Here is a 25,055-nt window from a genome sequence, read left to right as displayed (position 1 = left end):
TGGCGTGGGTGTGGGCAAGGGTAAGGGAGGAGAATCACAGGGTCACGTCAGGAGGGAGAATTGCTCCAGCAGCCCGTCTGGGTGTCCGTGCAGAAGATCCTCCTTCCCCACCAGGAGAGCTTTGCTCCTCTTCCCAGTGCTGCAGGAACCAGCACACGAAGCTGGATGTGCCCGGCAGGGAGGGCTCGGAGCGGAGCCTGAGCTGAGGAGGAGACACGGAGTGGTGGCAGCCGGCCGGGTCCCCACCAGCCCGGGCGCTGCTCCCGCTGATGCTGGCCCCAAGCCCGGTCCAAAAGCCTCCCCGGCCCTGCACGGCTGCTCCATCCCTGCCACCACAGGGCTGCAGGGTGGCCGTGTCCCAGACCCTGAGCTCACAGGGTCCCTGCTGCCCTCTGCAGTGCCGTGCCTGCCCCCTCCCCACTCCTTCCAGGGCAAATTGTGTCCTCATCTCAACGTCCCCGCGTGAGCCGTGCTGCCCCGCTCCTCTGCCGAGTGCCCTCCCTTCTCCTGCCCCTCCGTCGTGTTAATGTTTCTTATTTACAGCACTTCTCCTCACCTGCGGCGCAGCTCCAACGTCTTTGCTGCCACGCCGCCTGGATTTATTCCCCCGGGGGGCCCTGAAGGTCGGCAGTGGCGAGGCGCCGCGGGAGGTGGCGGAGGACACGGCGCACGGGGGGCGCTGGGTTTGTCCTAGCCTTAAAGCCGAGCTGCGGGAGAGGCTGGGGGTGCGCGGAGGCGCTGGGTGGCCTCGCCGTGCACCGCCTGGGCACAGAGGGCTGCCTGGAGAGCAAGCCCGGAGTGGGAAAAGTACCAGCACACTTCAATTTCCAGCTCAACCTCTACTGACCACTGTATTTTGATTAGAGCTCTGCTTCCTTTTCATCTCCGTGCTCCGGCTGGTGACAACTGCCACAGCCTCGTGCGCGCGGTGCCATAGTTTATCACCGAAGGCCAGCCGCTCTATGAATTCAGAGCCAGCGCGGAACAAATCACGCTGTCACTAACGTCAAACTTGTTAACCTGATCTTTGGTGGATCACTAGTGTCAACATTGCACGGGACATACATTATCGGGCCCAAGGACTTTGGGAGATGTGTTTGTCAGGCTGTTCTGTCACAGTCCCACTCTTGACCTTCGCAAAGTAACTTTCAAGGATAAGCTGCTTTCCTCTTAAAAAGAGGTGCAGCTCCCAGGGGCGTCACCCCTCGGCCGCGGGGCTGCGAGGTGAGGCTGGGACCCCATGCCGCGGTGGTGCTGCCACGGCTTGACCCAGCGATGAGCAAAGATCTGCCGGGGTGGTCCTCGGGGGCCTCTGCCAGGCTTTGGGCTGTGAACAGACCTCCGTTCGTGTCTGTCACTGGGCACGTCCCCTGTCTGAGCTCCCCACCGTGTCACCAACTGCTCTGGCTTGCCTTGCCCTCACATTTTGCTCAGCCACTGCCCCTGGCGTTCAGACCCGGCCACCAGCCCGCTGCGAGCAGTGGACCAGCGGGGCTGCGTTCACTGGACCAGTCTGAGTACCTCACCGCTCGGTTTGCCTGGCGCAGGTGCACGAATGGCTGCTGGTGTTTCAGCAGGGCTGACCAGAGGTCAGGCCAAGGACAGGCCCCCCGGCCGGGACAGCAGCAGCACGGTGAGAGGTGTGCGACCCCAGCAAGCTCCTGCCACCGCTCCCCTGCCAGGGCCCGGGGCCCTGCTGGGGCTGCGCTGCTCCCGGCCACGCTGTCAGGACGGGGCGGCACCGGGGCCGGGGTGGCTCGTGGCCGGTGGGACCCCGAGGCGGGCGCTGGGTTCCAGCTCCACATCGCTCTCCCCGCGGGCTGACCCTGCTAATCAGCTGTGAAAGAGAGAGAGAAAGCTGGAGAGAAATCTTTCTCTCTGCTAACCTCATCACAATAAAGATTCCTATAAAGAGCTCTTATCCTTGAAGAAAATGAGGCACATAAGCAGGAATAGTAAACAAAAGGCTGTCATTTTGACCCAGGAGTGCTTCATGTTGTTGGCAACTGCCAAGAGGAAACATAAAGAGAGGCTGCATCCAAGTCCCAATTATGCAGAACTATGTGACTGATATGTCAATGAGTCCCCCCGGGAGGAGACCACCAGCGCTGCCTGCGCACCATCTGCACACGCCGCCATGCGCCGGGCCTGCCCGCACCCCCGAGCAAAGGCGTGCGTGGCATCGGAAGAATGCGGGGGACAAGGTAATGTCATCGGGAACGCTATCGCCAAAGTCCTCGCCGCGCGCACGTTATCGCCACGCGCCCCGGAGTCAGGGACTGCGGGCAGCCGGCGGTGCGGGCAGCCGGCCCTGGCCAACAGTAGTGCTGACCACACCTGCTGCAGGCACGCTCCGGGAACGTGGCGCAGGCAGGAGGGCTGCCCCGCCGCAGATAAGCTGAGTGGATGAAGATAACATCCGAGAAGGAGATACGCTTTGCCGAGCATCAAGGCTGCGCACCAGCAAGGAGCCAAAGCGCGGCTGCGTGGTGCGGCCCCGCGGGCTCGGCTGCGGCCGTGCCGGCCCCTTGGTGATGGCCGGGGCTTTGGTGACAATGGGTGGGGTTGGTGATGGCCATGGCAGGGCTTGGCCCCATCGGGAGCACGAAGCGGAGGCTGTGCCAGTCCCTCAGCCATGACAGGGATGGTGTCACTGTGTTTGGGGGGGAGGCGATGCCTCCTCTGTGCCCACAGCTCTTGGGGACACCCCCACCGAAGCTGCTGCAGGGCCTTTGGGTTCAGGCACCCAGTGGCAGCCAGCCCCACTTCCCAGCACCTCCCTGGGGGCCCGTGTCGCTGTGAGCCCAGGGTCCCTGTCTCCTCCTGAGTGCTGGCACCAACTCGTCCCTCTGCCACTGAACCCTTGCCCCACACTGCACCTCTGCCGGTCCCCAGGCACCCCCAGGGCTGTGCACAGCCTTTGGCACGGGCTCCGCATGCCCGGCTGCTGCTGCCTGAATGGCACTTGCTGTGGGTGTACACAGGGTGCCCGCAGGCACTGCCGGCCCCGCATCCCACAGCAAGCCCAGCAGCAGGACGGGAAGGAGAGCAGCAGCCTGGGCAAGTGGTGGGTGACGCTGCTGCAAAGTGCCCTGGTGTTGGAGCCTTAATTCCAGACAAGCTGGGCATCCCCAGTGCCAGAACCCTGCGTGCCCACCTCGCCAGGAGCTGGCTCGCTGCAGGCCCCCCTGTGGCTGCCCCCACCTGCACCTCCCCAGCCCGCCCTCCCTCCCGGCCCCGCCGCACAGCCCCGAGAACTAGCACCGACCGCGCGCCCGCCGCAGGAGCTGGGCCACGGCCTTGGCAAGGGCCTGTGCAAAGGAAGGTGCCCAAGGCCAGCAGGGACGTATTTACCCCTGAAAACACCTAGCTTCAAAAATAGCAAGTGGCCGGCATGAGGCCGGGGCTTCCCGGGGGAACAATGCCCGGCGGGAGGAAGCGGTGCGGCCGCCCCGCGCTGCTCCGTCCCCGCCTCGCGCGGGGCTGAGCCGCGAGCCGCTGTGTGCCGGCCCGGCGGGGACCTTGAACCTGCCAAAGATTTATTTTCCCTGACATTGGCATTGCATCGGAACATCTGGCATTCGGCTGATAATTGCTTGGGATCGGGGCGGAAGCTGCCTCTCCAGGCCTGGCTCTTCTACAGGGCTGTGTTTTCGTTACTTTTCTCCTCTCTTCAGCTGCAGAGCAAGGAAAAAACAACCGGGGCTGCACAGCTCATGGCTCCCGCTCCTTCCCCACGGCCCCGTGCCTCAGGCTCCCCGCTCCCTCCTGCGGTGAGGCCGTGTGCTGGGGCCTGTCCCTGCGGGGTGACACCCGTCCCGTGGCCCCGAGCCTGGGTCCTGCTGACCCGGTACCCGCTGGAGCCACTGCAAAAAGTCCTTGGGGCCATGGTGCTGGGATGAGCCACCAGCTCTGTGCACAGGCACGTTGGGAGACACTGGGGTGAGGGACAGGGGGGCTGTGGGGAGGAAGAACGAGCAAATCCCTGCCCTGGCTGGAGAGAGGCGTCGTGAGCAGCCTCTCACCCGGGGCCTCACCTCGCTGCTCGCACAGGGAGATGGAAACCAGGGCCCCGGCACCACCACAGTGCCCGCGGGTCAGGACAGTGCCCGGCGCCGTGCAGGAGGTGGGAAATCCACGTGGTGGGGACTTTGCTGCCCCAACGCCTTGTCCCCGAGCACATTTTCCATGCACCCCAAGTGGGCAGCTGGGCTCTGTGCCTGTCCCGGCCACTGTGGGTGCTGGCCTGGGTGGCCCATCTTCCTTCGAGAGCTGGGGAGGCCTCGGCCACTACTTCCCAGTACTGGGTTTGCTCATCCCGCAGATTCTGCTCCTCCCGAGGCGTCCTGCCCCGCGGCCTGACCTGGCGTGGCCGCCCCACGGCCCCCTCCCTCCCGCTCAGCCATAAATCAGCGTGGCCCCGGCGCGGGCGCAGGCGCTGGTGCGCTCACCCCTGCCCACCCGTGCCCCCCGCCTCCCGCCGGAGTTCCTCTCTCCGGGTGCTTTATCTGCCGCAGAGGTCCCACTTATCTCCCCTGTCACTTTCTAATGCTAGTTTATGGGCAGCATTTTGTAGCTTAATTATGATGTTTTTCTGCATGGTCACGTGGCCACAGAAACCAATAAGGCAACTAAGTTGGTCCACCTCGGCTGAGCCTGGCCCCCGCGGGGAGGAGATTGGCTGGTGTCCTGCACCGGGCGCTGTGCGCGCAGCCAGAGCCCCGACACCTCCCCAGCGGACACGGGCCCTATAAATCCCCCAGCCCGCTCCGGAGGGGGCAGCGGTACCCGGCACCCGTGGAGGCTCCTTGGGCTGGGGCTGCTTGCCGGAGGTGCGAGCGAAGTTCTCCTGCCACCCCACCCCGTGCGCAGCGGGGCGCAGCGCCGTGTCGCGGTGAGTATTTGCCGGTGGGGAGACCCGCGGCCACCCTGACCTGCCTGTCCCCTGCCCGTGTCCCCGGTTCGTGGGGTCCCTCTGGCATGGTGGAGGCTGGGGACACTTGGCAAGGAAGCGGGAGCCGTGCGTGGGCCTTCGCTTCCCGTCCCATCCCCATGAGCGGACATGGGAATGGAGGCGCCAGCATCAGCTGGGTGTGGGGACACCCAGGGACATCCAGGGACACCCAGGGACACCCAGGGACACCCAGGGTCTCCTGGCCCTGCTTTGGGCCCCAAGGGCAGCAGAGCGAGGTCTCACCATGGCCTCATCCCTTTGGCCTTGCTGCTTCCCAGAAATGCCAGATCCAGCTGCGGGGCAAGGGGGTGGTGGGCGAAGGCCATGGAGGGGCTCTGGGAGTGCAAGGGGTGGTGAGCTGGGGGTTCCTGGCCTCCCCAGCTCTGTCGCAGCCCCCTCAAGCACATGCAGCCCCCACACCCTGGAGCAAGCAGGGGGGGCGGCTGGGCCCCCTGGCCCCTCCTGGGCTCCTCTCCCCGGTGGCAGCCGAAGCTCCGCGGCTCCCGGCAGCTCCCCTGGAGCTCACAGTGAGCGTGGGGGCTGCGGCCGGGGGGCTCTGTGAGCTGTAGGCACGTTCCTTCCCGGCCAAACCAGCCCGCACCGGGGGCTGCCTGCTGCTATTCTTAGTCCGGGCTCAACTCCTGGTGGCTCTGGAGCGATCCTGTGCCGAGCCCGCTTCCTGTTTGCCGCACATCCCTGCCAGCGCCGCTTCCTCCCCGGGGCACCCGCGGGCCGTGACGGGCGTGTGGGACGAGCCGTATGGGGCGAGCTGTGGGGGACGAGCTGCGTGGAATGGGATGTGCGGGATGGGATGTGCGGGATGGGCCCAGCCTCGGGGCCTGTGCCCTCCCTGCGGCTCCGCTGGGCGTCAAAATGCCTCAAATTGCGGCTCCGTCCCCATGGGCTGTACAGGCAGCAGGCTCCTGCCCTTCATGGCGCCGGGCTGGGCAGCCAGGAAGCGTCTCTTGATGAGAGCGGGCCGGCTCCGAGGGGACGGGCTGAGCTCCGTGCCTGGCTCAGCGGGGGAGCCTCGAGCTCCCCATGGCCGAGCACCCCGATCGGGGCATGTGCCTGGCCGGGATGGGAGCAGGAGGCTCCTCCTGCCTGGTGATGCAGTGCCAGGCCAGGCACAGCTGTGCTGAGCCCAGACTCACTCCTTGCTGTGTTTTTGGGCTCGGTTTGGCCCTGGTTGCTGGCCAGGAGGAGCCCCCAGTTGGGCTGCACCCATGTGCACCCAGGCGAGGCCCACGGCTGGGAGTAGGACTGTGGGCTGCGTGTGGGTGCTGAGCTCCGTGCGGGCAGCAGCGGCTCCTCCATCCCCACCGAGAGCTGGAGGCAGCGCCCATGCTGCCTGCACTGCCCTGTGTGGGCAGGGGCAGGGGGCAGCTCACCAAGCCCCCGTGCAGCCGCTTCTCCGGTCACTCCTCAGCTGGATGGGGCAGGGAGGCTGGGGGAGGCCGTATTTGCCTGCGGAAACTTCCTCAGAGAGAACAAAACCCAGCTGATGGCAGGGACGTGCTCTGCGCCCATCTGTCGGGGAGCGTTTCCGTGAGTGTCCCTAAAAGTGAGGCAGGGAACTGAATAGCAGCAGCGAGCAGTGGCTGTCCGGCTGGCGCCACGTCCCTGCCGTTACCGCTGCCAGTGGCCCCAGGGGAGGTGCTGGAGGTGCTGCACGCCCCAGCGCTCCTCACGCAGCTTTCTTGGGGCTCCACCAGCAGCCGTGGGGGTAACGGGCCTGCTCTGGCAGTCCTGGGGGACTGGGGGCTCGGGGGGCTCGTGCTTGCCGTGGGTGCTGCGGGGCTCTGTGCCCTGGGCCCAGGCGACGCGGGCGGCTCTCGGCCCCTTGGTGCAGCCCCAGCCCGGGGGCTCTGTTCCCATCTCCTCCTGCCCGCCGTCGGGGCCGCCGTACCTGGGGGGCCGTGGCCGTGCCGTGCCGGGCCGTGCCCGCGTCCCCTTGCCCCCGGGCTGCCAGGTCCCTCCTCCCCAGCCCGTCCCCAGCCGCCAGCCGCCCGCTCTCCCAGAGGAGGTTCCCCAGCCCCCGGGGGGCTGGCCGCTCGCCCGCACCAGCATGGAGCTGCTCTTCCAGGCGCTATAAAGGGCTCCGGCGCCGGCACCTGCCGCTCGCTCTCCGCCGCGCCGCGCTCCCGCTCCCGCTCCCGGCGCAGGGCTCGGGGCCGCCCGGTGCCCGTCCCCCCGGCCCCGTCCCGCTGAGCCGCCGCCGTGTCCCGCAGCAGGGCCGCCGGCGGGGATGGACTATTCCTATGATGAGGACCTGGACGAGCTGTGTCCGGTCTGCGGGGACAAGGTCTCGGGGTACCACTACGGGCTGCTCACCTGCGAGAGCTGCAAGGTAGGAGCGGGCGGCGGGCAGGGGGCAGCGGACAGGGGGCTGCAGGGGGGGGGGGGGTGAGGCACGGCCGGGGCCGGGGCTGCGGAACCCCCGGGGGCCGCCCCTCGCCCGCTTTCGTTAGCGGCATCTCGCCGGGCGGCGGCACCGGAGCGCGGCCGCGACGGGAGCCCCGGCGGCGGGCGGGGGGCTCGGGGCATGACGGGGGGCTCCGGGCGGGGGCCGGGGGCTTGGGGCCGGTGCCCGCCGCATCGCCGCCGCTGCCCGCCGCAGGGCTTCTTCAAGAGGACGGTGCAGAACAACAAGCACTACACCTGCACCGAGAGCCAGAACTGCAAGATCGACAAGACCCAGCGGAAGCGCTGCCCCTACTGCCGCTTCCAGAAGTGCCTCACCGTGGGGATGCGCCTGGAAGGTAGGCACAAACGGGACTGCTCGGGTCGGGACGGGACCCGACGGGAAGGGACGGGATGGGGCGGATCGGGACGGCCCGGGGGGCTCCGTGCTCGGTGCTCGCCCTGCGCGCTCCCCCCGCGGCGGTCGCGCTGTCCCCGGCCGCCGCCGCGCCCCCCGGGCCGGTAACTGCCGGGGCTGCTCCGGTTCCGTTTTTCCTCCCCAAGTTAAACAAAAATTCGTTTTTTCGCCTTGCCTTCTGCTTTTCGTTCCTTTGTTTTTGTTTTGTTTCTCCGGGGGTTTTGGCTGCCGCGGCTTCAACTTTCCAGGATTTTTTTCTTTGCTGGCAGAACGGTTGGGAAATAGCAGAGGAATTATTGTTTTCCTTAATCACATAATTCCAGAAGCTGAGACTTAAGGAAAACGTTAAATATTACGAGACTCACAATAAAACTGCGTGAGACCCACCACAAATTATATTTTTCCTCTTGGTGACATTTAGTGTAACAGATTTCTCAGCTGCCTGACTCTCGGGGAGTGCAATTACATCCCCCACTGTCGTCACCTCGCTCGTGTCAGAGAAGCTGATCCTGACTGAGATGTTCGAGTCGGGCCCTGACATCCCCGCGTCTTGTGTTGTGGTTTCTGCAGCGCTTAGCACAGGCCAGCAAAATCCATCCAGGACACATTTCGCTGGCAAGCGATTGCAAAGCAAAAGCAAACGCAAACATGGAAAGGAAAACTCCTGCCGTTGTCAGCTCCCCCCAACCCCTTCTGCCCTGAACCCCTTCACATTTTACGGCTGGGCTGACGCTTCTCACCTGGCCGGGCTGGCCAGGCAGGGCTGCATCCGCGCGGAGTTCAAGGCGAAGTGCGGGTTAATCACAAAGTACTGCGCGTACTAGCAGGGAGCGAGCCGCTCGCTTCCCAGGGAGCGGGGTTGGAGCGCTGCTGGGGCGGAGGCGCAGGGCTGAGACACAACATTGGGCTGCAGAATCAGCCCCTGCAAACTCCCGGCGTGGTCCAGCTTCCAGCCCTGTCTCCAAACTGATCCCAGTTCCCTGCTTCTCCCCGGACTGGAGTTACTGGTACCCTGAGCCTGCCGTGCGTGGGCCAGCAGCTGGGCCAGCGCCGCACCCGTCCGGCAGGGGTTTGGGAGTGGGGCAGGTGCTGGCTGTAAGGGACAGGCAGAGGCAGCGTTTTTGGGGGGCAGATGCACTTTTGGTTTCCCATTTTTGGCTAGTTTTGTCTCGCTCACCATGGAGCTAATTTGGCCCCGTGTTTTGCCTGGCTAGGAGGGCAGCGGCCAGGCTATCAGCAGCCGGCTCGTTCCAAACAGTCTCTTTTTGTTTATTTTCTTGCTGTTAGCTGCAGCAGCTCGCTGGGGAGGGAGGCACCCAGAGGCAAATAGCATTCCTGTGGGACTCTCGTGTTAAAAAACGGAGCCTACATTGCCTTCGTTATTGCATTTTTTGGTCGGGGAAGCCAAGCTACACGGAGAATGCTTCAGCAACACAGGACAAAAGCAAGCCCCGAATGATTAATTTTGGAGACAAGCACGGCGGTGACACCGGCCCCCTCCACCGCAGTGCAGCTTGTGGCCGGGGGAGCCGCGGGGCTGGGGGCACAGGGCTGCCGTGGGGGTGGTGACGTGGCCAAGGGCACAGGGCAGGGGGCTGGGGGCTTCCCTTTGCCCACCTCTCCCCCTGCTCCAGGCTCTCAGCCGTGAGATGGCCAGGGTGTGAATCCAGAGGGATTTAGAAATGGATGCAGCCCTGAAATGGAAAAGTGGAGCAGAGGGGAGCTGAAAGCCCCCTTCAGTCTTTGTGCTCTTGGTACAAGATGGAAGCAGGTGACCAGTGCTCACCTGGGGAAGGTTTTGGGCAGGGGGGATGCAGGCGGGCTTGGGATGTGCTCCCTGGGCTCCCTTTCTCAAAGCGCAGGGGAAATGCTGGTGGGGGAATAAACCCCCAAATGTTATTTGGCGTGGGTAGGAGATGAGGGCTCTCGGTGCGCCCTACGGTGTGGGGCTGGTGGCAGAGGCCAGGTGCCAGCTGGGGCTGTGCTGGGGTGTCCCCGGGGGGAGCCCCATAGGGGTGCTGGCAGCAGACCCTGGAGGCAGGGACGGCCCGAGGCAGCTGCGTGCGGGGCAGGCTCCCACGAGCCGGGGAGCTGAGGCATCCCGGGTCGCAGAGGATGCCTGTGGCCGCGTGGCTCGAGATGCTGTTTCCATGAATAAAGAATGAGGGAGGAAGCACAGGGCGGCTCCCCTGGGAGCACATTCCTGCTCTCCCTGCGAACGCTGCTGCTCCCGGCCAGCGCTCCCGCCCTTCCAGCCTGCCTGCGGAGAGTCTGGGAGCTCTCTGGGGCCCGGCCACGCTTCCAGCATCCGCAGGGCACACGGGTGAAAGAGAGGCAGAGGTAACAGCGGCAACACAAAAGCAAGAACCGCCTGCTCTCAGCGAGGCTGCGAGCCAGCTGAGGGGCTTTTCCCTTTCATGCTCAGCCACGGGCTCTGCTCGCTGGCTCGCTCGCCTCCAGTGCCTGCCGAGGCGTCCAGCTCGCGGCCTCCCGAGCGGGGCTGTGCGGGTGGGCTGGCGGCCGTGGGGCTGGGATGGGCTTGCGCTGCAGAGAAGCACCTGTGTCCTCGCACAGTGACACATTCTTGGGTTTCCTCGGGGTTCAGCAGGAATGCCTGCTTTGCTGCAGGCCATCGGGGTGACTCTGAGAGCAGGGTGGTTGGGCTGAGCCCCGGGCAGCCCGAAGGCACCTCGCAGCTGTGTGTGGGGCTCCGAGAGCCCTGGAAATGGGAGAGGGCTGCAGGAAGAGTGCAGCTTGGGTGCACACAAGCCAGAGTTTGTGCTGCCCCAGGCTTGGCAGAAACAAGGAAATCCTGGGGCTGGTCCAGGGCTGAGGGCTGTAAAAGTGAAAGCAGGCGTTGAGCCCCCCCCCTTTTCTGCCCAGGCTTCTGGTGCGCTGCTCTAAGCCCACACGGGGCACAACCTCCCCTACCCCCATGCATTTCATAGTTCAAGCCAAGTATCACTTCCTTGCAATTCCCAGGGGCTTTGAGGCACAGCGGACCCCGGCCCCCCAGCACAGCCCTGCCCGCAGCTCTCTGCGCAGCTGTCCCAGGGCCCCCCAGCCCCATTTATCTGCCCCCCCTCGCGCTGCTCCCCCTCGGCGCGGGTTCACTGCAGCCTGTGCCGCCTCTGCCCCACAGCCGTGCGTGCAGACCGGATGCGCGGAGGCAGAAACAAGTTTGGGCCCATGTACAAGCGGGACCGTGCCTTAAAGCAGCAGAAGAAAGCCCTGATCCGTGCCAACGGCTTCAAGCTGGAGACCGTGCCCCAGATCGTGTCTCCCGTGCAGAACGACTACAGCCTGTCCTCCACCATCCACAGCATCCACGCCATGTCCAAGACCCTGCCGCCCAACCCCGCCGCCCTGACGCCCGTCGACTACGAGCGCGGCCCCTACGGGACGCCCTCCCTGGGAATGACTGTGCCCAGCCACGCGCCGCTCGCCGGCTACCACTACCCCTCCTTCCCCAGCCGCACCATCAAGTCCGAGTACCCCGACCACTACACAAACGCGCACGAGTCCATGCCCTACATGTACCCAGAGACCTACCCCAGCAGCTCCCCCCCCGACATCCCCGAGGTCATCCTGAAGCTGCTGCAGCTGGAGCCCGACGAGGCCCAGGTGAAGGCGCGGATCCTGGCCTGCCTGCAGCAAGAGCAAGGCAAAGGCCGGCACGAGAAGCTCAGCACCTTCGGCCTCATGTGCAAGATGGCCGACCAGACCCTCTTCTCCATCGTGGAGTGGGCACGGAGCTGCATCTTCTTCAAGGAGCTGGAGGTAGGGCGCCTGGGCACTGGGACGGAGGTGGCATGGGGATGTGGGCAGTGAGGGGAGCGGGGCTAAAGTGCCAGCAGGATGGGGTGCTGCAGCGGGCAGGATCGGGGCTGACGTGCTGGCGATGGGCAATAGCCGTGCCACAAGCCTGCCGGCACCGCGGGGCTCGCCGTGTCCGATGCGTCACGGCGGGGGCAGGTGCGGAGGCAATCGCCAGCAGAGTGAGTGCGGTGTCAGGCTCTAGGTATAATTGAAAAATGTAACGTTGAGGAATTATAGTTGAGACAATTCTCTCCTCCGCCTTTAGGAGGAAAATCGATGCTGTCAGGTGGGTGCCTGCCAGCAGCAGGGAGCCAGGGCTGGGCTGGGCCGAGGGCAGCTCCTCTGCACTGCCTCAGCTGCCGGCAGCCCCTGCACTGGTGAGCACGGTGCGGTCCCCCCTGCCTGCCCCTCGCATCTCCCAGGCCCCCACATACTTACTGGGGCCAGGAGAGGGATGAGCAGGGCTGGGGCAGCCTCTGCCAGCCTCGCCATGGTCTCAGTTATTTTATGTTTGTGTCCTGGGCTGAACTAAGATCCCAAACTGCTGCAAAAATGGGAGAACATTTTGCAATGTTGGCACAATGCTGTGAGCTGAGTCCCATGGCTGCTGGGAGAGGCAGGTGCCTTCCCATGCACTCAGTGTGAGGCTGCACCACGCAGGTCTGGCCAAAATCAGCGCCCATCCCAGTGCCACGGGGACCATGCCCAGGACAGGGCCATGCTCTTTGCCGTGCCCACCCCATGGGTACCGCAGGGCACAGCCTCGCTGCTCAAAATAGCCCCTGGCTATCCAAAACACTGTCAGGAAGTCCCATTGTGGGGCTGGGTCGGGCTTATTTCAATCATATCAGTGTCCAGCCTGGATTTTGGGAACAGGGTGGCTGTTGTTTTGCAGGAGATATTGTAAACAGTGTAAATTCAGCCATCAGCTGCATTGCTGCGTAGCCTTGTAACTCTATTGTCTGCCTGATCGCACCACGAAAATAGGCTGCTTCCATGTGAATGCACCTCCGAGGGCGCTCCTCCTCTTGCAGGGCTTGGGACAGTGCCACCAGGTCTCACCTGGCCGGGGCCACCGGAGCCCTGAGCACATCCTGGTGGTGCCTGGGGATGGAGCTGAGCAGAGCCCCCCAGGCACACCCCCCTGAGCTGGGAGCACACCCCCCTGGGGTGGGAGCGGGCCAGGGGCGCAGCCGTGCTGCCCAGCGGGTGCCCACCGCAGCCAGCACCAGCCTGCACAGCACCGGGTGTCCCCTGGAGAGTGTGGGACGGGGCAGCAGCTCGGCAGCCCCTGGAACCTCTCCCTCTCCTGCCCGGCGCATAAAAGCGCACGGTAAATGAACTCCTGCTAGTGCAGAGTTTATGGCTTTGCCCTAAAGCCCACTACACAGTGTAAAACCGCGGCCTCGGGGATCGATGGCTGTAACGCAGGCAGTCCCCGCGGCACGGCTGGAGCTCCCCGGAGCAGGGACACCGCAGCTCCCTGGGGCCCCGGGAACGGCCACGTGCAGGCGGCCGCTGCTGCCCCCAGCCAGGGGAGAGCTTCTGGGGGTGCTGGGCTGAGAGAGCGATGCACCAGCATCGCTGCAGGATGGTGCTGAGCAGGCAGTGCGTACAGGTCACCTTTCTGTGTCCCCCATGTGCAGTGTCCCCCCCTCCCCAAGCACTCCCAGCTGCCAGGGGTGCTGGGGCCACCGGCTCATGCTGCGTTTTGCAGCCTGACAGCTTCTGGAGGGGGCAAACCCTTGGGGATGCCAGGGCGAGGCTTTCCTCCCTGCCTGGGGGAGCAGGGGCAGGTCCCCCCAGAGCCAGCAGGTCCCGTTTCCATTCTCGTTCCCGCACCAAAAGCCCAGTGAGGGACCCCAGCACACCGGGCAGACCGGACCCTTTGCCGTCTCCTCCCAGCTGGATGCCGGGGCCAGGGCTGGGGGCGTGGGGAGAGCCCCCCCGGCTCCACCGCTGCGCCCTGGGAAGGACACGGGGGGAGAGGGGCTAACGGCCCCTTGACATCAGCTCGCGCGCCACGTCCGCCCGCAGGCGCGGGGCAGCCAGATTGAAAACAGATTTAACTTCCCAGATATATCGTTTCATTTAAGGGCCAGTAATTCTGTCAGTCTGCCACTGACAAACGAGGGTCCCCATGCCAATCCGCCGCGAGACTGATGTCGCCGCGTTCATCTTGTGTCACCAGGCGGAGAATTACGGACTGCGCTGGCCTTCGGAGGCAAGACTAATAATGCTGAGCGGCAGAGGGGGATTTGGGGGCCCGCTTGTTTATCGAGGGCCGGCCGCGGAGCCGTGGCGCGAGGCCGCGCGGGCGGAGGTGGAAGAGGTCAGCGCTGACGCCCATAAATACGAACTTTAACTGAGTCTAGATGAGATGTGTCAGGACTGAGGGAAGATTTGCAGCAGCTCTTCAGGAAGAAAAATATGGGCCGGGGGTGAAATATATTTTGTTGGGTCGTGAGTCTCAGGCAACTTTGTCCTTTCAGATGTAATTTTTTATATATATATGGAGAGAGAGAGAGAGAGAGAGGGATGTGCGTGCACACGCACGCTTGCACACTCACATTGTGTCTGCTCAGGGTTCCTTTTATATACAAATATCTTGCTCAGTCTGGTCCAGATAGGTAGGTGATATTGCTACACGTATCTATAAATATCTTGCACACAGGGGTGCGATGACCTTTAGATTGGGATGAGCAGCCAGGAATGTTAAATAAATCGCCATGGTTTCAGCCCGAGGCCGGTCAGAGCCCCGGCGGCTGGGCATGTGGGCTCGCTGTGATGGGTGTGCACAGCCAGGGGACAAGGGACACTGATCCCCCGCAGCCCTTCCTCGCTGCTCCCCTCCCGTGGGTGAACCCCAGCCTGGGGGAAACGCCGCTCCGAGGGGCTTCTGCGGCAGCAGGCACTGTGCTGTCCTCGGGGCTGGTTTCCCTCGCTCCTTGTGAGCGATCTCGCAGCCACCGCTGGGCCATTTGCAGTCGGCTGCTCCTCTGCCTTCAGCACGCATGGGTCATCTTGACCCCCATCTCCTGGCCAACAGCCAGCGCGTTTTTGGCAGATTTAAAATCTCCTTCTGGTCATGGATGCTGCAGCAATGTTTAGCATCCTCTGCACTGGGGTAAATGTGACTGCTTCCCGTGGCTGCTGCTGGCCTGGCTGGCGAGGCCCCTCGCTGCCGCAGCACAACGATGCTGCTGCCGGCATGGGCAAAGGGCAGCAGCCCAGGGCCGCAGCGCGTGCTCTGCCTGCAGGGAGGTGTCAGCCCAGCCCTGCTGTGCTGGGCTTGGTGCTTTTTTTGTTTTTTTGCTTTAAGCTGCCCATGGCAGTGGTATCTGGGCAGGGGGAAGGGGGCCTGTATCTGCCCATTAACACCTTACACTTGTGTGGGGTTTTGATTGCCGGCACCCGGCGGACGGTTAATCCACTTTCGCACTTCCCAGCAGCCGAGGTGACAGGTCCTGCTCGCACCCAGTAATTGCCCGGGCTGCGGCTCGGGGTGCTGGTGCTCACCGTGTGCCCGCACTGGGACGGAGCCGCTGGGGCCAGCCCTGCAGCGGGATGTGGGCACAGTCCCCGAGGGCAGCGCTGGGGTGCGGTTGGGTCGGGAGGTGTCCGAGTGCTCCTGAAGCCCACAGCATGCTGCCACCCATGCTGGATGCGTGTGCTGGAGCTGCTGAGCACTTTGGAGCAAGGCGAGGCTGCTGGTGCTCGCTGGGGTCATGGCGCTGCAGGGATGCCCGAGTGCAGGCAGCAGTGCCAGGGGGATGCCCCGTGGCAGGGCATGCAGCAGCACAGGGATTTAGCTGCTGGGGGAAATGCCTGCCCCCTCCCTGAATCTTTACAGCCCAACCCCATTTATTGTAGGAAATGGATTTTTCTGCCGGTTGCGGACCTGCCTTCCTCAGAAAGGCCTTTTCCGCGGCTGTGGCGGTAGGCAAGTGCTCGCCCCGCATGGGGAGCGTTTCACTGCCGCGTTTTGTGAATGGGTTAAATGCTTTCTTCAAAAAAAAAAAAAAAAAAAAAAAAAAAAAAAGCCTCTTAAAGACAGCTTGCATCAGGTCCTCGATAAAGCACTCCGTTGAAAAGCCTTGACATTAAAAGAGGAAGATCCTTTGCTTAACTTTTAAAGGCGAGTGTGCGTGCGTTGCGCCTCGCCGGGAGGACTGATGGACGCCGAAGGGCCGTCCATTAGGAGCCCCCTCCTCCGCACGGCGCAGGCTGCAGCGGGGGCTCCGGGGAGGCCGCCCCCATGGTGGGAGCGGGGTGCAGGGATGCCCCCGACCGCCCCGTGCAGGGCTGGGGCCCGTGGAGCCTCCGCTGGGCTCCCACCACGGCCCCACGGTGCTGCCGGCAAGGCCACACGCAGCACACTGGGGCGGGCAGCGGGCATCGCAGGGTGAGGTGTGCCGTGGGTGGGGTGGAGGCGACACTGAAACTGCCTGCGGAGCCTGGGAGAAGCCAGCTAGCATTGTTACGGGAAGAAACAGGGGGTTCGGGATTGTTTAAGTGTTTCCTTTTGGAAAAGATGAGTTTCTTTAAAGCATTTTTTAGAGCAAAACCCTCAGCCTGTCCCTTCTGGAGCTCGTCCCGGTCAGGAATGAGGCACAGGAAGGAGGTTACAAAACAACACGAGGAGACGAGTGGGGGGCTCGGCGCTGGCCGGGTGCTGCCGGCTGGGAGCGTGCGGCCATGCGGGGAGCCCGGCTCCCTGCGCCGCTCACCAGCCGCTGGCCTTGGGGCCGGAGGTCGCTCAGAATGCAGAAAATCTCCATTTTGTTTTGACGCAGAATGAGATTTTCCCCGGTTCTTTGTTCAGCAGCTGGGCAGAAACCCCGCGTTCTGTGGGGCTCGGGCCGTGCAGGGCTGGGTGCACGCGGCCGGGGCAGCCCTGCTGCAGGCGCTTTGCTCCGCCGGGCACCTCCCTCCCCAGTGCCACCCGGGTCCAACCACCACCACACCTCCGAAATACGTCCAGGCAGCCTGCGGGGGGTGCCGGGCTCAGGGACCATAAAGCTCTTTCTCATCCCACTTCCATTCCTTTTGCAATCTACCGACCCTGGTTTATTGCAGCCTCTTCAGCCAAACGATGGTATTATCCAGCTCCATGATACTGCATCTGTCTTCCTTCTATTAAAAGCAGCGAGCACAATGGCCCTGCAGAGCTCTTCTGGTGGCGCTGAATTTGCTGGGAGGGAAGTATTGATGACAAACCCCGCGCTCAGGCCCGCTGGTGGGGACGGCGGCTTTGTGGCTGCCTCCTGCCTGCTGCCGGGGCCGGGACAGCAGCGTGGTGACATCCTGCGGCACCCATGGGCACGGGGACAGGGCACGGCTCTGCCTTTTGCCAAACACAGCTGTTCGCTTAGGCTGGCTCATCCCAGCTATCGCTGGTGCTGCCTCCAGCCCCTGGCTTTCCGAGGAGACTCTGGAGGCCCTGGCAGCTTGCCTCCCTGGGCTGAGCCTCTTCACAGGGGCATTTCCAGAAATTTCTTCGCAAACCTGGCCGTGCACGCTGGTAGCTGTCCCTTCGCATCCACACCAGCGCACGAGCAGTGATGCACGTGGCTGTGTGCGGGGGTACCTAGAGGTGCGGGCAGGGTGCGAGTGCTGGGAGGCACCAGGGTTAAAGCGCTGCCCCGCGCCTCCCCCAGAGCTGCCCGTGGTGGGAGGACGGGCGCTGCGCTCCTGCAGCTTTACAGAATCCCAGGGACAGGCGGGAGACACAGGGCCTTTGTGCAACAGCAGCGTCGCACTCCCCCGTCGGGGTGCCGGGCGAGGGGATGCGGCCAGTGGTCATTTTGTTAAAGATTTGTGCGCGGCTTCGGCAGGATTCCTGCTGATAAGGGGCAGCCAGCGCCGGCGAGGCACAGCGGGCGCCCCGAGCCGGCCGTGCCCCCACCCCGCTCCCCTCCTCTGCTCTCCTCCAGCCCCGCTCCCTCTCCGTGGGGTCCCCCCTGGCAGCGGAGCCTCCCCGGGATGCCTGGGGGGCGGTGGGTCTGCACTGCCCTGCGTGGGACGCACAGGCGGGGATGGAGCCGCCCCAGGTGGCAGCGCAGCGAGCAGGGCACAGCCCGGTGACATGCAAGGGAGGAGGAAAGGAAAGCAGGAGCCAGACCTGTGCTGAGGGGAGGTGCTGGCAATTAACGTTTCATTAATCGGATAAAGCATTTCCTCGCTAGGAGGGTGTTTGCAGGCAGGCTGCGATTTCCACACAGAAATGTGTGGGTGAGAGTTTAGGAGAGACCTGGCGGGTAGGCTGCAGTCTGTGAGGGAACACAGAAATCCCAGAGACTTAAAAAATGTGGGTGTTTTTTTTTGGCTGACAGTGATGGTGGGGGCAAAGTCCCGGTCCCCGGGAGCAGTGGGGCTCCCTGTGGAGGTGGCAATGCCCCTGTGGCCACGAGCCCACAGCAGGCAAACCTGGCCCTGGAGCTGGCCTGGGGTGGGAATGGCTCTGTGGGTCCGTCACCCGTGGGCCTTCAGGAAAGGCAGAGGTCTGGCAGGCCTCCAACACGTCACGGTGATGCCGTACCCGTGCCAAGGCACTGCTCATCCTGTTGGCAGGTGGCCTCACCCGTGCTCTGCTTCATGTAATGGCAATGCTGGCCAGACTCACCGCTGTGCTTCTGGCTGCTAGAGCAGTGAAAACAGAGGAGTTTTTGACACCGCTGCCTCTGCTACCATCCCTCGTGCCTCTGCTGAGCACAACGCTCCGGGCCCCATGAGCAGCTCGTGCTGCCAGGCTGCAGCGCGGTGCTGAACCTCACAAGGCAGCACTGGGGTGGTGGGGAGGGACCGGGGCTGCCCTCGTCCCCTTTTCAGGCTGGGAGCGAGGAGGTGCTGATGCAGCCCAGGCTCCACCAGCCTGGGGCATCATCCACGAGCGCGGGGGCATCAGCGGCGCGGCTCTGCCTGTGTTGCAGGTGGGCGACCAGATGAAGCTGCTGCAGAACTGCTGGAGCGAGCTGCTGGTGTTCGACCACGTCTACCGGCAGCTGCAGCACGGCAAGGAGCACAGCGTGCTGCTGGTCACCGGCCAGGAGGTGAGCGTGGGACTGCCCCTGGGGTTGCGGGGCCGGCGAGATTTCTGTCTCACTTCTGGCCGGTTTGTTTGTGCTGCGGGCTGTTTATGCGGAAGACAATGTTTTTGCTGCACTCTGCAGATAGACCTGAGCCTTCTGCCCGGCCCCAGGCCATGGCCCTGACCCACTGCCCTGTGGGGACCCTGGGTCTGGAGCAAAATGTTTCATACAGGGGAAAATCCACAGCCGGGTGTTTATTCACAGAGCACTCAGCAGCACGCAGCTCTGCAGGGGGCCCTGGTTTTGAGCAGCACTGGAGAAGTGGGGAACCCACGGCACCACCGCTGTTCACTGCTACTCCCCTCATTTTGGCTGCAGCCGTGGGCTGGGGCGAGCTGGTGGGCACGGCGGGGATGGTGCAGGGTGCCGCAGCTGATGCTCGCCCCCTCCTGCAGGTGGACCTGTCGACGGTGGCGGCACAGGCGGGCTCCATCCTGCACTCCCTGGTGCTGCGGGCGCAGGAGCTGGTCCTGCACCTGCACTCCCTCCAGGTGGACCGGCAGGAGTTCGTCTGCCTCAAGTTCCTGATCCTCTTCAGCCTCGGTGAGCGGGGCGCGGGCAGGGATCCACCAGGGGGGCCAGGGGCAGCGCTGAGGCCGTCGGAGCACCACGAGGCAGCCCCAGGCGTCACGGGAGGTGGTGGGAGCAGCTGGGCTGGCTGCTGGAGGGATGGGGACAACGGGGCTTTTGGCAAGGCACCGAGAGCAAGGACTGAAGCTTCTCGGATGCCCTGCCTCATGCAAGAGGCCTCTGCAGCTCCTCAGGCTCTTTCTGCTCCGCCGTGGCTGCGGAGGACAGTGCGGCCCCAGGTGCCTGCAGGCAGAGCCTGTTTTGGTCACCCACCCGCTGCACCGGGTGATACAGCCCTGCAAAACAGCCGTGTTGACAGAGGCGGCCGCGGGGACGGCCCTATCTCCCCCGGGATTTGCGTCAGAGGGCCCCGGCCAGGGGCTGCACGTTTCTCCTGATTAGGCGCTGCCTCGGAGCCTGCGGTCGGCCGACGCGGCAGGTTCACACGGTCCCTCCTCACCCAGACAAAATACGCGGGAGCCGCGGGCGCTGCCCTGAGAGCCCTCCCTGTCCCTGGGGCTCTGCCCCAGCCCCGGCCCCGCTGCCGCCCCCAGGAGCATCCCCCATCCACCACAGCCATCGCAGGGGTGCGGCGCCTTTTGCATTTTCCCACAGGCTTTGCCCCGAGGAGGGCAGCTCATGGGGTCCGGGCAGAGCCACCTCCAGCCCAGCCGCCTTCGTTACCGGTGCTGACACCGTCCTCTCGGCCCCGTCCCGGCAGGAGCTCTCACCCCCCGGCGTGAGGACGGTGGCAGGGCCAGCGAGGGGCTCAGCTGGCTGCCGTGCTCCCGGCTCGCACCTCTGCTGCTGCAGCCCCTCGGCTTCACACCGCTAATTGTGCCTGCCCGCGTGGGGCAGGGAGCGGCGCTGCCCCAGGGAGGGCTGGAGGCTGGCTGCGCCCCTGCAGTGTGGCCCTGGGGCTGAGCTGGAGCTGTGAGCCCAGCCTGGGGCATCCCCGTCCGCATCCCCAACCAAATCTCCAGCCCCAGCCCCAGCCCGATCCCTGGCCCCAGTCCCTGTCCCTCTGCAGCCACGCGGTCCCCCCGGGGAGCGGTGCTGGTGCCAGCAGCGCTGTGCCCACTGCCCGCAAGCTGTGCTCCTGCAGTGTATGGGCACCGAGGTGTTCCTGTGCCTCTTTGTTGTTGGAGGGGCTGCATCGCTGCTCCAGCCGGCTCCTGCTGCATTCATGGGGTAGGGGAAGCACCTGGCGTGGTGTGGTCAGCGGGAATCCGCTCCCCAGTGGCTGAACTGGGGTGTGCTGTGGATTTCCCTGCCAGCAGCAGGTCTCTCGCTGTGGGATCCCAGCACCCTGGGCAGGGTGGGTGTCTTGGGGCCTGGAGCCCCACGGCTGTTCCCTCCTGCAGCTGCGGCATCTCCTCCCAGGGCTTTCTTTTTCTTTAGAGCTGTTTTGAAATCCAGAGAAATTAGATACGGAATTTGCTGTTCAAACAGTGATAAAGCGTGGCACAAACAGTGCCCGGGCTGGGAAATGAAGAAGCTGGTGGGGCCCACACCCCAGCCGCTGCCCCGCAGGGTCTGCGGGGGTCAGGCTGGTCCCCGCCGCACTGCCCTGTCCCCCCTTCCCGTCCCTGTCCCCACCACATGTCACAGCGAGTAGGGGCAGCATCCTCCTGGGTGCGTGGTGAGCGCCTGTGCCCGTGGAAGTTGTGCTGAGCACGGGGTGGGATTCCTCGTCCCCGGAGCAGCGGCTTCCAGGGAAGGCATGGAATAAAATAGCTGTGTTTTCCCAGACATCATGTTGCCCCAAATCCAACTTTTTCTCTCCATATTGCAGAGCTCACTTGGAGTAATTTGCCCTTCGCAGGCTCAGCTGTAGAGGATGGGATTGTGTATTATGTGCAGGATGTAATTGCCTTTAACAAGAGAATTTCCACATTTACCACTCTGGCATAGCACAATCAAAGCCAAGCCCTGCTCACAAGAGCTGCCATTTGAGTTCTAAATAGATTTCTCTCCTGAGCAGGTAAAGAGATTTAATTAAAATTAGGGCTTCTCAAAATAGCAATATTTATGAGGACGGCACAGGTTAGCTTTGTTCTACAGAAGGGCTTAATAGAGCCTTAATGGATTGACCTATCATTCGATTTCATGACTTACATTCATGAAGCAGCTACTCTTGGGGAGGGGAGGAAGAGAGGCTTTTATAGCCCACATTCCCTTAAGCGTTTGCAATTTATCAGCAGCTTCTCCCAAACAAAAGGAGCTGTGAATAGGAAGAACACTTGAGGGCATAGAAATAATCCCAGGCATATCTGTATGTGTGATGGGAGGCTTTGTCACAGGACAGTCTTTGCAACTGCTGCAGTGTCGCTAAATGAAGTGAGTCAATGTTATTTGGACAACATTCTTTATTCCTTGCAGGAATGAAAAGATTATTCAAATATTCAATTAAACAGTGAATAGGGTCTTTCAGAGAACCAGGTGAGTTCATCGAGTAGAACTAGCTATTGTTGAGCCAACTCAGGGGATAGATTTGACATTTATCAATATAACTTCTTTTTTTTTTTTTTTTTTTTTTTTAATGACTTGCACAATAACCTTATGCAGATAAAGAGATTTCATAACAACCCCGGGTAGAAGGGAGATGGCCACAATAGGAGCAAATGTGCCGCAGGAGTGAAAAGGGAAGGGTGATCTGATAAAGTGTGCCTTGGCACAACCCATGGCACTCGTGCCTGCACCACACAGCGCCCGCCCGGCCCCGGCAGGGCTGGAGGCTGCGTCCCCCGGGCCCCCCGGCAGTGCCTCCGCTCCCCGCTGTGCCTGTGCCGGGGCTCGGCCCCCTCACCATCAGCACCATGCGTTGCCCTCCAGAACATTGCCTGGCCCGTTGTCCATGGACACAGCCCGTTGAACCCCAAAGTCAAGTCCAACTCCCTTCTTTTTGGGGGGCAAAAGCCTGAACTAGACCCCAGACCTGCCACTGCCTTGGTTGAAGCCCATGCCCAGATCCAGGAGCTCCGCACAGCCGGGCCGTGCCTGAGCTGCAGACCCAGAGCTGAGCCTGGTGCCAGGAGCTGGCGGCGCCGTTGCCCACGCAGCCGTGGTGGCACAGTAAAGCTGCTAAATCCGCTCGCCCCAAGTGCTCTCAGCGCCCGTGTCTGTGGCAAGGTCTCCCAGAGGCGGGTGCTGCGATACGATCCGTGTTTGGCTGTAGCCAGCCGAGGGGGAGCAGCACAGTGCCTAAACCATTACACCTGCCGACGCAGCACCGCGGTACGCAGCTTGACACCCAGCGCCTTGCCCATGGAGCAGCAGCAGCAAACCGAGCGCCCACGCTGCGGCTGCAGGGGAAGGGCAGGCCCGTGACGGTCACCCTGGGTGCCCAAAGCAGAGAGCCCCCAGCCCACAAGCTGGGCTTGTCCCTGGTGATGCCCCCAGCCACGGCTTCGGTCATGGTGCAGCGGTGGAGTAGGGCAGCGGCCTCGGGGCCACCCAAAGGTGGGGTCCTGCGGGTTGGGCACGGGTCTGCAGCATCAGGGCCACCCGCGAGGTGGGCAGGGATGGGGACTGATGGCAGCGCAGCAGGACCCCTCGTGCCATGCGCTGGCACTGGGCGCGGTGACCGCAGGAGCTTGGGTCGCACAGGGACGGGTCCCTCCCGGTGCACCCGGTACAGAGCGGGGCAGGTGCCTGTGTTTGGCACCGTTTCAGCACCCCCCGGTCTCTTGCAGATGTGAAGTACCTGGAGAACCACACGCTGGCTAAGGACGCTCAGGAGAAGGCCAACGCGGCGCTGCTGGAGTACACCGTCTGCCACTACCCCCACTCCACGGACAAGTTTCGCCAGCTGCTGCTGCGGCTGGCAGAGGTCCGGGCGCTGAGCATGCAGGCGGAGGAGTACCTGTACCACAAGCACCTGAGCGGGGAGGTGCCCTGCAACAACCTCCTCATCGAGATGCTGCACGCCAAGCGGACTTGAGCGCGGCCCCGTGCGCGGACTCGGCAGAGCCCCGGCGCTGACGGCAGCACCACGGGGCAGGAAAGGTGCGCCCGGGGTGGCTGCTGCCGCCTCTCCGCCCCGTGCTTCTCAGTGATGCTATTTAACCCGTACTATTGGAAAGGTCCCAGATGATTTATTTTAATACACAGTAAGGACTGTTAATGGCTGTGGGGCTGTGGGCTCAGCCACTGGACTGCCCCATTGGCAACGTGGCCCCGCAGCTCCTCTGCACACCTGGTGCCCAGCACGCCGCCTGCCTGACCCAGCTCTGTGGCATGAGGAAGGGTAAAGCTCGGCTTTTCTCCTATTTATGCTCCTCTGCTGCTGTCCTTATGCACCATCTCTTTGCCGCTGCCCTCCCTGCCCCCAGCCCTGCCATGTCTCAGGACCGCTCATGCACAGGGCAGGGGAAGAAGCGAGGTGAAGCCCCGGCAGGTGGTGGTTTCGCAGGGCTCGCGGTGTGCCCAGACACTGGCACAGTGGCAGAGGATTTCTGCAGGATCCAACAGAGTCCCAGAGCTCCCGCAGGGTCACTGCCTGCTGGGTGCCGAGCAGCACAGGAGGGGCCGGGCACTGCCGAGCCCTCAGACGGGTTTTTCTCAGCGCCTGCTGGTGCGGGGGCAGCAGCCGTGGCTGTGCAGCCCTCGGCAGCTGCAGTGCACCCTGTGCCCAAGGTCAGCTCGTGTCTGGGGTGGCAAAGCTTTGTGCAGAGGCTCCAAGAGAGTCAGTGCTGGGAGCAGGGGCCCGTCCCTGGGATCTGAAGCCCATGGCCCTACTGCTGCAGCTCCCCACAGCAGGGCAGGAGTGGACGCAGGGAGGAAGGGCTGAGAGCTCTGGCCTGGGAGCCTGCAGGTCGCTGTGCCCGGACAGCACCGGCACTGAAGCTCGCTCCAGCCACCAGCTGTGCCCTTGTGTTGCCTGAGGAGCAGCCAAGGGACAGGACGAGGTCAGGGGTGGGCTCTGTCCCCTCCCTGCCCGCAGGTGATGCTGGCAGAGGTGGCACAACGGCTGGGCAGGAGGGACGTGCAGGTCAGGCCCCGTGCCGCGGCACCGGGCAGCCACAGCAGCACGTGGCAGCACGTGCCCGGGGCCTGGGGTGCAGCAGCACCCCCTGCACCCACCTCCAAAGCGCCGGAGCAAGGAGTGATACAAACAGCCCCGTGGCCGTGGTTCACAGGGGCCAAGCCAGGCCTCCAGGGCCCCGTCCTGCCACCCCCGGCAGAGCCCCCCCTGCCCAGCCCCACCACCACGGCCTTGTCCCTGCGTGGCAGCAAGCACGGTGCCACACGCAGAGGGAGGCTGGGCCCGGGGGCTCGCAGGCAGTGCTGGAGGCTCCAGCTGCTCTCTGCGGCTGCTTCTCCAGCTCAGCCTCCACCCGCCCCACGCCTCCTCCTCGGCCGGGTGCCCAGCGCGTGGCCCCCCCGCAGCAGCGAGGCCCCGCCAGCTCCACTGCAGCTCCCTCGGTGCGGCTGGCGGGGGTTCAGGTGTCTCCTCCGCTGCGGGTGGGTGTCCTTGCTCGGAGGGGGCTCTTGTACAAGGCTCTGCGCAGAGCTGGTGCCTTGAGGAGCTCTCACGCTGCAGGCGAGCGCTGCCGCAGACCGCCGTACCCGGAGCCGCTCATCCACGGAAGCTTGTTAGATGCAGAAGAGCATGTTTGTTTCTGCTTTCCGACGTTTGTGCATTCTCCTCCTGAAGTCTGTGGTTCAGTTTCACCTTCTTCTTTTTGTGAACTTAAAGAACTGGAGAAAATGGTTTCGGCGGTAAAAGATGTTTTATTTTCAGAAAATTAAAAGTGTCCTTAAGTGTCTCTCTCTTTCTCACATCCTTTCCTCTCTC

General features: G+C 63.6%; 1 protein-coding gene across 2 annotated transcripts; it reads left to right on the top strand.

The window, feature by feature from the left end:
• Positions 1-4,528: 4,528 nt before the first annotated feature.
• NR5A1 (nuclear receptor subfamily 5 group A member 1) lies at positions 4,529-23,265 on the top strand. Of its 2 annotated transcripts, none has more exons than XM_035341513.1 (7): positions 4,529-4,894; positions 7,186-7,304; positions 7,575-7,716; positions 10,918-11,555; positions 18,527-18,646; positions 19,081-19,228; positions 22,951-23,265. In XM_035341513.1, exons 2-7 carry the CDS (start codon positions 7,203-7,205, stop codon positions 23,196-23,198), a joined length of 1,398 nt encoding a protein of 465 aa, XP_035197404.1. In that variant the 5' UTR covers positions 4,529-4,894; positions 7,186-7,202; the 3' UTR covers positions 23,199-23,265. The 2 variants fall into 2 exon arrangements, with proteins under 2 accessions (XP_035197404.1, XP_035197403.1); XM_035341512.1 differs by having other exon boundaries at positions 4,530-4,894; positions 7,189-7,304.
• Positions 23,266-25,055: the final 1,790 nt, after the last annotated feature.

Source organism: Oxyura jamaicensis, chromosome 17 (assembly GCF_011077185.1).
Source record: "Oxyura jamaicensis isolate SHBP4307 breed ruddy duck chromosome 17, BPBGC_Ojam_1.0, whole genome shotgun sequence".
NCBI classification, from domain to species: domain Eukaryota; kingdom Metazoa; phylum Chordata; class Aves; order Anseriformes; family Anatidae; genus Oxyura; species Oxyura jamaicensis.
This window is presented reverse-complemented; position numbering and strand designations above follow the sequence as displayed.